This window comes from Prosopis cineraria, unplaced genomic scaffold, assembly GCF_029017545.1.
Source record: "Prosopis cineraria cultivar Desert tree isolate PC_DT_omini unplaced genomic scaffold, ASM2901754v1 PC790, whole genome shotgun sequence".
Lineage (NCBI taxonomy): Eukaryota > Viridiplantae > Streptophyta > Magnoliopsida > Fabales > Fabaceae > Prosopis > Prosopis cineraria.
Genome location: NW_026556115.1, coordinates 1,550 through 11,399, shown reverse-complemented (window position 1 = coordinate 11,399; position 9,850 = coordinate 1,550). Strand labels below are relative to the sequence as shown.

The 9,850-nt window shown below is 32.2% G+C and overlaps 1 protein-coding gene across 1 annotated transcript; it reads left to right on the top strand.

Annotated features, from left to right (window-relative positions):
* The first annotated feature begins 990 nt into the window (after nucleotides 1–990).
* On the top strand, nucleotides 991–6,773 carry LOC129298385 (sodium/pyruvate cotransporter BASS2, chloroplastic-like). Its single transcript, XM_054936776.1, has 13 exons — nucleotides 991–1,253; nucleotides 1,341–1,452; nucleotides 1,905–2,031; nucleotides 2,139–2,180; nucleotides 2,265–2,378; nucleotides 2,458–2,520; nucleotides 2,991–3,118; nucleotides 3,923–4,004; nucleotides 4,315–4,366; nucleotides 4,508–4,605; nucleotides 4,741–4,899; nucleotides 5,921–6,010; nucleotides 6,132–6,773. The coding sequence occupies exons 1-13, from the start codon at nucleotides 1,139–1,141 to the stop codon at nucleotides 6,207–6,209; spliced, it is 1,260 nt and encodes a 419-aa protein (XP_054792751.1). The 5' UTR covers nucleotides 991–1,138; the 3' UTR covers nucleotides 6,210–6,773.
* The last annotated feature ends 3,077 nt before the right edge of the window (nucleotides 6,774–9,850 follow it).

Genomic DNA, 9,850 nt, shown 5'->3' with positions numbered 1-9,850 from the left:
TGAAACAAGTCTTCAACTGAAGTTTTTTGAACTAAGTTCTTTGATTAATGATTGTGTGTTTAAGTGGTAATTCTATTAATCTTCTCCTGTATCTAGAAATATAGGGGAGGATTACAATAGGAGAGTAGTAGTGGGACCTAAAGGTAGACAATCGATGGTAATAGTAATGGTTCTTGGAAGAAGTAGAAAGTTTCTTGTGGAAGCAACAATCACAATCTGGATTGCTATTAGCACCCTGGTAGCATGTCCAAGTTGTGCTTAATTGATTCATTCACTAAACATCCAAACAAACAAAGTTGATGATTTTTCAACTGAATCTGCTGTCAAAATAATTAATGATAGTTCTTTTGCCATTTATTTTAACATAATGTTGATAAATTTTTTACTAATTTCTTCAACGTAATTACTTTAAAAAGCCTATTTCTTAGTTTTGATTAGTGTTGTACTTTGTGATACACAAGATTTTATATTTATTATATTTGATAAGGTTGATCTAAATTGAAGATTTTTATCTTCATTTTAAAACCTGATCAAGATTTTATATCTAGATTTTGTATTTATTTATTTTGTTGATTTTTTTAAAATCTTTTATAAAATATAATGGGTTTATGAGCTTGACTCTAATCCTTCAAATAAAGGTTGAATTTTAAAACTAATTATTTTAAAAAATCAAGCTTGAAGGTCTAAGTTTAAGAGCCTGACTCATAAGAGCGAGGCTTACTTTTTTTACATCTCTATGTAAATGTTGAGGGCGAAAAGCTGCAGTAATTTTTTTTTTAAATATCCTCAGGCATTTATGGTTTAAATTACAAAAATGATAAGAAGAGTTATTACTTGTTATTATAAAAATTCATTTTGATGAAATAAGATTTAAAATTAAATTTCAAGCAGCCGGGTCCTGCGTTTGTGAAAGTGAAACTTCGCTGATGGATGAGATCGAGCCGATTATGAGCGGCTTATCCGTTTCCACGACAGCCTCAAAATATCCAAATCTGCAACGTTGTTATTTTGTAGTCAACTTCCGTAACAGCGATTTCCCTTTCGAAATCAATCGTATCAGAATCTATGCTCCAGTATATTCTCTGAACTCGAACCCTCTAATCGCCTGATTCTCCCGCTTTTGATCATTGCTGCTTCCATGGCTTCCATTTCTAGAATCATACTCAAAGACTATAAGCTTGGAGCATATGATGTTCTGCTTAATCCTGTCTCTCCCGCTCTTACTTCCAAGCGTCATAATCATACCCATTTGGGTATGTTCGATCTCGGGCTCGTCTTTTTGATTGTCTGTTGTACTCAGCATTGAACTTTCTTAGTATGTTTCTTTTCCTGTCTTTCAGTTGTAACAAGTGGGCTTTCTCTGCCTGATGGAAGAAGCCTTGCAATCAGAAGCAAGTTGAAGGCTCCAACTGGCGCTGTTGCGATAACTTCTTCAATGAATCAACTGTCAAGGTATTTATTGAAGGTTTAGATTTCCTTGCACTTATACTCTGTGGACTGATGGTGACATATTTCTAAATTCCAAGTCAGTAAAAGAAAAAAAATGCTGACGTGGTATAAACTGTAACTGTATTGGTGCTTTATTGAATTTGTATACAGGCATCATATAGTAGGCTTGCATATTTATTTTGATATATTAATATTAAAATTATAGTCTATTATAAACTTTAAGTATCATTTGGCAGACTAGGGTTGTCTAAATCCTTTTCCACCGAAGAATATCGAATCTTACCAAGTGTGGCTTTGTTCTTCTCTTGGTCTGAAAAGGGCTTTGCTTGTCAACTGCATTAAATGTAGTTTATTTACTGTTAAATATGCAATGTCCGGTAAATCTTTTGCTCTGTCTATTGGTGTTTGATCTTTTGAATTCTCTATTTAAATGAAATTTATTTGTTAACTGCTAGGTTTGGGGACTCTCAAATTTTGTGCAAGGCTACAACAGATGTATCTGGAAATCTTCCCGAAAGAGCTGGAAGGATGAGCCGCTATGAGAGAGTGATTGAAACCTTAACCACTCTTTTTCCAGTGTGGGTATGTCTCAAACTCTAGTGATGGTCTTCTGTCTCGAGTATCTCAAACCTTTCATATCATTTCTTGCTTGATCAATGGTTTGATAGTTGTCTCACCTCCATGGACAGGTCATCTTGGGGGCCATTGTTGGCATTTACAAGCCAGCTGCTGTAGTTACTCTGCCTTCTTCATGTACTTTTGTCCTGGAAAGAAAGACATTTGAATTATTGCTTTGATGTTATGTCTTATCTCAGGTAACTTGGTTGGAGACAGACCTGTTTACCCTTGGCTTGGGTTTCCTTATGCTGTCCATGGGCTTGACATTGACATTTGAGGATTTCAGACGATGTCTACGGAATCCATGGACTGTAAGAGACAAATAATCATTAAAACAAATTAAAGTACTATTCATTCCCACTGTCTAAGTTTATTGCTTTGTCTTTGCAGGTGGGTGTAGGATTTCTTGCACAATATCTGATCAAACCCATGTTAGGGTTTGTTATTGCAATGGTATTCCTTAATTTTCAATGCAAGTTCGTTATCTGTTTTTCTTGCAGAATGGATTAATGATAACAATAATGTCATCTTTAATAGTTCATTGTTTACACCTCTCCTGGTCTTCAATAAATTTAAATTATCTTAGTGTAGGCACAAGGGTTTAGTTTATCTATTTGTTTATAAGGCGTTTTTGGTGATTTCCATGTCATTTCTCTGTAGATGTTAATTACGGATGATGAAATGATCTTGTAAGAGTGCAGCTCAGTTCCTTTTTGCCCCCTGTCAGTCTTACTTGTTGACCCTATGGTTCTTGCCTTCTGTGAAATATGTGCAATGACAACTGGGAGTGTAATTTTTGACAAAATTGGGAGTCTGTAATTTGTAAGATATTGTATTTTTATCATATAGCTAGCTAGTGCATTAATCATTTTAGGAACTATTATTTTACATTATCTTCTAATATCTTTCTATCTTATTGTCAGGCTCTAAAACTTTCAGCCCCTCTAGCAACTGGTCTTATTCTGGTCTCATGCTGCCCTGGAGGTCAGGCATCAAATGTTGCTACCTACATATCCAAGGGAAATGTTGCCCTTTCTGTTCTTATGACAACGTATGTTTGACCTGCATACATATTTAAGGTTACTTTTGGCTGTCTTTCTGTTTCTAGTAGTATAACTTTGTCTTTTGAGTTGAAAACTGTTTAATTGATAAAGCTTTTATTCTGGCTTGCACTACATTTTTTAAACAAAATAATTTGCAGTGGCTATCCTATCCTGCTTTACCCGTACAGTATAAATGGATTAATAGTCCTTGTTTATTTTAATTTATCTCTTTATCTGTTTCCGAATGCTAACTCAGGAAGAGATGGGTGAATTTGGATTAATATGTCACTGTCATGCTAATTACTAGTAAATATGTAATTGAATTGTTCAATTTTGTCTGTTAAAGGTTAATATGTTGATGCCTGCATGCAAGTTTATGAATAAATTTTGACATATGATATTGATTGATAACAATTAACACTTTGAATATAAACTTGCTGAGCTTGCAAAAGACTTTAGCTTGATCGATAAGATCCACAAGCTAAGGAACAGTTTGTGATTACTAAATGCGGGAGAAGGTTGATATTATTTATACAGGGAAGAGGTAGCTTTGATAGTTTATGTTTGGTTTGTATAGTGTATTTATTTCAGCTCTTGGGGCTCATTTGGATTGTATAATGAAAATAGACTAACATAAACTAATTTTGAGGGTAAGAAGTAGCCTATGAACCCTAACTTCAAAAAGTTAAAAAGAAAAAAAAGTGGTTGATTAATGTCTACGAAGACATATTTGATGGTTCCCTTTCCATCCTCCAAGCAATGGGTCTATTTGACTATAATGATGTTTAAAGTTGTTCTCAATACTTATACAGGTGTTCAACAATTGGAGCTATTGTAATGACACCCCTCCTAACAAAGCTTCTTGCTGGCCAACTTGTTCCAGTTGATGCTGCTGTAAGTTGAGACAGTAGTGGCCTGCTATCTGGCGAGATCTTTTAAAATGGATATATCTTGGGTAGAGTTCTTTGGTATTTGCTATTAGGTTCTCTATAATAATGACACAGATATCTTGTTAACAAGTCAATAATATGGTTTTGAGGCTTTAGAAATGTTTCAATGATATGGTTTAATTAAAGAACGTAATAGCAAGGGCCCTAAGAACCTTACCTATGTCTTGTCTTGTCAAAAACCGAGTATATTTACAAGACACCTTGTCAGTTTTCCAATTGGAATTTTCACTTAGGTGGGGATTTTTGTTTCCCAGGGCCTAGCTATTAGCACATTTCAGGTTGTTTTAGTGCCAACAATTGTGGGAGGTAAGAGATGGATCTTTCAATTTACTTTTGCTGAGAGTTGATGCATTGAAACTGCAATATAGTCTAACATGTTTTCAATTGATGTGATGTATAATAGCAAGACTTTAAATTCCTTTTTGATAATATTTCTTTATGTGACAGTGTTGGCAAATGAATTTTTCCCCAAGTTCACCTCTAAGATAATTACAGTTACACCTTTGATAGGAGTCATTTTGACCACTCTTCTTTGTGCTAGCCCTGTAAGTATTCTCAACTTCAAATGGTGGGGTTCAGAAACCAGTACTTATCTTTGATGGTTTTAGCTTTTAATTTCCTTGTATTTCATATAGTGGTTGTTACATTGCATTGAAAATTGACATGCTTTAACTTCTCAGATTGGGCAAGTTGCAGATGTCTTGAAAACTCAAGGCACGCAATTGATATTGCCAGTTGTCATTCTACATAGTGCTGCATTTGCTCTAGGTTATTGGATTTCAAAAATCTCATTTGGTGAATCAACATCTCGCACGATATCTATAGAGTGTGGGATGCAGGTAAAAATCCATTCTATATCTTATTGGTTTATCCACATTGATAGTTCATGATATTTATTCCTTCATAAGTCAATATGATGTGTTCAGTTAGTGGATAAATTTTGAAGGAAAAATTAATCATTTGACTCTTATAGTTTTGATTTAGTTATATGAATTTTGACTACTTGTAACTAGTTCTTAATAGTTTTGATTCAATTGTAACTTAATTTCTAAACTTTGATTCTTGCAACTTAATCCTTATAGTTTTAACTATTTAAAATTTTGGTTTGTATATTTTACAAAGTAAAATTTTGTTAAAATTTTAATCTTTATAATCTTTATAAAGATAAAAAGGTTTAGTAATTTAAAATCTTTTTTGATCATCAAGTGACATGGAGTGTAGCTGCTGAGACGTTAGCTTTCCATGAGAGGCCAATTGATGGACACTTGGTAGTATGAGTTATTAAGTCCAATATTAACTAGTATGGGATACTTAATAAGGTATTTTAGTGAGTTGATTTTCCCATCTTAACAGCTAGCTTTTGGAGTAGGTTTCTTATCTCACTTAGGTATACATCAGTAAGATTATGTGATGTAATAGACTCATTGAACATTTCAACAAATGTTCATTATCTTGTTCGGTATGTCATGAACCGAGGTTATCATTGGAAGGGATGTACATCTATACATGTTTGGACTGCTTAAACGTTTGTTTTGTAAAATAATACGTATTGCATGGTCATATGTACCAAACAAAAGTGAAGTGCATTTTATGAGATTTGGATCTTTTGTATTTAGAAAATATACATGCAATATATATTTTGAAAAAGAAAGAAATTATATAACAACTTGAAAGAAATGTACAGTATATATCTAGAAATTGCATCTCCATTCTTTTATGTCAGTCTCTTTCCTAAATGTATGTATTATAGATGATCTAAAGTCTGCTTTTATGTGCCATAGATTTCTTTGACTAAAAACAAGTAACTGATCTAAGTTAAGTTGTATGCTCATTATTTTCTAACTTCTGGTATATCTGCAGAGCTCAGCACTGGGATTTTTGCTTGCTCAGAAGCACTTTTCAAACCCACTTGTGGCAGTTCCTTCTGCTGTTAGTGTTGTTTGCATGGCGGTATGACATGTTCCAATTTTGTGAACATGCTTGAATCGTCTCATCATTTCTTTGTTTGTTCAATCCTTGTTTCAGGATCTAGAAATGTACTAATGACTAGATTGTCTCTGTTTTAATGCAGCTTGGAGGTAGTGCTCTTGCTGTGTTTTGGAGGAACAGACCAATTCCCCTTGATGATAAAGATGACTTCAAGGAATAATAATTTCTTGCCCATCCTCATTATTGCTTCTCCTCGTGATATCTTTAAAGTAGAAGGGAAGTTTTTATCATTTTGAATTCAGGGGTCACACGATGTTGCAATGCTTGGAATTCAGGACGCATGAACTGGGGAGAGTTGCAATTATGGATATTAAGGGAAAATTACAAGTAAGGATTTCCTAAGAAAATTAATGCCAAATTAGGTTTTCTTCACAACTAAAGTTTCCAAATTCAATACTCATTCTCCTATATTTTAGTACTAAAAATCTTAATTTGACCTTAAACTTCTTATGAGATCCTTACTTGTTTTCTCCTAGATATTAATATTTATATTTTGGATTAAGGTCCCTTGTAGGTTTGCTCCCAGTTATGATTTTGTCTTAGGATTTAAGAAAATTTTAATTGGAGGATTATGTTTGATCCATTCTCCAATATTAGTTGTGCTGTAGTTGGTAAGGCCCTCCCTGAAGTCATCAATGTACAATGTCCCCCCTCACAGGTTGTTGAGTATCTTGGATCTGTTTGTTAATTGATATTAATTTTTTATCTTAGATAATCTTAAATAGATATCTTTTTGAAGATTTTGTTTTATTTTCACACACAAAGACTACTTCACTTGCTGCTCGCTACACCACAAGCACTTCATGTATAGATCACATGCTCTTAGTGTGGAAGTGTATGAAGATTAGTTAGTATGGTTAATACTCTGTTGCTTGCCACTTGCTTGTCTATGGGAGGATCATGTAGCAGCTTGTTCTAGAAAGGTTAATTGGGTAAGGAGGTCCTATCTCTTTTTTGGTCGGAATATGGGCCAACCCAGCCTGTATATTGTGAAAAATAGAGGTTGGATTAGGTTTAACTCATTCCTACATAGGTTGACAAAAATCTAAACCCAACTTGACTCTCGTGAGATAGTGGATTAAATGGACTAACTTATCAATATGTTTATTTATATTTTTCATAAACATTTTTTTTTGAATTACACCTAAATGAGAAGTTTTCAGGTGACATTCTATGCAAATAAAAAAATCACATCATAAATGTATGTAATTGATTAATTCCATCGTGATTCATTTCAAAGTTTGCTTGTTTTGTAGGGTTTTATGCCCAAATTCCCTCCAGTTTTTATATTTTTCAATTTTCATTTGTTTTTTTTATTATAAATAACATGGGTTAAATGAGACAATCTTAATCAATCGAGGATAACTCATTTGGTACACAAGTTATTTGGTCTAGGTAGAAAAGACTATTTTTATATGAGTATTTTTTTTTAATTCAATTTAACTCTTATAATAGGTTGTTCAAGCAATTTCATGTAACTTGATTCTACACCTTTTATTCAAAACCAATCTCTCATCTTGCTTATCATGCTTATGTTGATGATACAATATTCTTTTTTCCCCTTTCAAAGAAGGTGAATAGAATTTTGATTTTTTTTTTTTTGGCTATCCAAATGTATTTTTCTATTAGATGCAATCTTATTTGAGGTATTGTTATTAAATAAGTTGGTCACCCAAAAAAAAGGTGAATTAGGCATCAAGTTCTTAATATCTTTTCCTAACAAAAAAGCAGAGTATGTTTGACCCAATCATTTGGCCTATGTCTAATCTTTAAGATTATATTTATGATTTTCACTATAGTCATAAGTTTCAATGGATGATTGTTACTACAATACAATCCCATTACTTCACAAGTCTTGATTTTAGTTTACAAACACTCAAACACTTAAATGAGGTTTATTTATAGTGTGAGAAAGATTATAACTGTTTGAGATCTCATTTAGTTGTTTAAAGTTGTTACATTGCGTGTATACATGAGGAAACTAGGCAAAATTACTTTTTATGTGAAACTCATTTAATGTGTGTCAAAACTTTAAAACTCACATGTTTTAGGTTCATTGATGAGAGCACATTACACGTGTGGACTCATTATAATACTCACATGTTTTAAGGATACAGAAGCACAAGCTTTTATGGAAGACTGAAACACGAGTGGAGGCAATCTAGATCATGCAAGGAATAAATGCAAGAGATCAAAGGCCTTTTGAACACGTCAAAACTTGCACAGGTATGATCTTGAGCTTGTAAGTGTGATTAGACAAGTTTTGAACACTTATGATGAAGATAATTTAGCTTAGGTGTTCAAAGCTCAAACTTAGGCAAACTTAAGTAACAAACTGAAACTCATGTGAGTCACACTAGAACTTGTGAGGATGAGAAAGAACAATGACCCAAGTTGCAACAACTGAACTAATACTCATGAGGATAGGATCTCATCCTTATAAGGATGAGTAGTCTAGAACTTTAGTTAAATTGTCACACTCTAAAACTCATGTATCTCACTATTGAAACTCACCACTTTCAATGGTTTAGGACCATATTCATTATTCTCTTGAAGAAAAATAATTTCGATTTTAATTATCCAACATCTCAACATTTTTATTTAACAATCAAGTGTTCATATAAACTCTTCAAAATATTAAATAATGCTAAATCAATCATTTTTTATTCAAATCAATAAGCATACAATCATATGAGCATATATAATAACAAAGAAAATTTCTCAAAAATCTTTAGAAGCTTTTGTCATCTTAAATCATGATAAGATTTTTAAGTAAATATCATTGTATAGAGAGTCATATAAATAAGTCCGCATTCACTAGACACATATCAATTTTTATACTACTAGACTAGTAACATGTCCAGATATAATTTCATCCACCACGAGATAATATTGATGCATGTATTTGATCTTTGTAAAATATTCTTATATTGAAAGTCAAACTTTTCATGTGACATTAATTCTCTTTCTCATAAATACTCATGTAATATATCACACTTCATGTGCTTGAACTATAAGTTCAAAACTTTCATATCATGAACAAGTGAATGTAATTCTACTTGTATTGTGTCATTTTTTGTACTTTGATTAGCTTTTTATTCACATTCTATCAAAATCCTCATTTGTTGTAATTTTTCTTCGTTTTCATTAAAAGTATTGTCAACAATTTTATTCATTTTAGTTTCATCTTTTCTCATATTGACATATTTTTCAAGATATCTTCATTGTTATCGATTACCTGATCCTCTTTTGGGATTTAAAAGTCAGTTATGTATTCATTTTTTTAGAATGCCAACCTCCTTAATATAATTATCTTAATTATATGCTCCTTTTTCTCTTTTATAAGATTTTTTATTTTGAAACCAATTTGTCTTTCACGCTACACACATGATTCAATTTTTTTCTTTGTATTTGCATATGCTCATTGAATCATTGATTTTCATCATATCAATAATTACTTCTAGTGATATATTTTCTAATATTCTGTGAATGCAACATTTTATGAACTTCTAGTTCATACATATATACATACATAAATACAACATACATACAAACATACACATGAGGATTTATATGAGATATAGAGAATGCATTCATTATTGTCATTTCCATTTATTCATTATCTCCCCTTCATTTTAGGATAACAAACCATATATAAGTCTTTTAGATCACTTGTTTGCTATAAAAAAATCCTTCTGTTTCATTTAGAAACAAACAAGAATAAGTATCTGATCCAACATCTGCTTCCAACTTTATTTGAACATATTTCATAAATTGTGGTGAGTTTGCACAATTAAAATC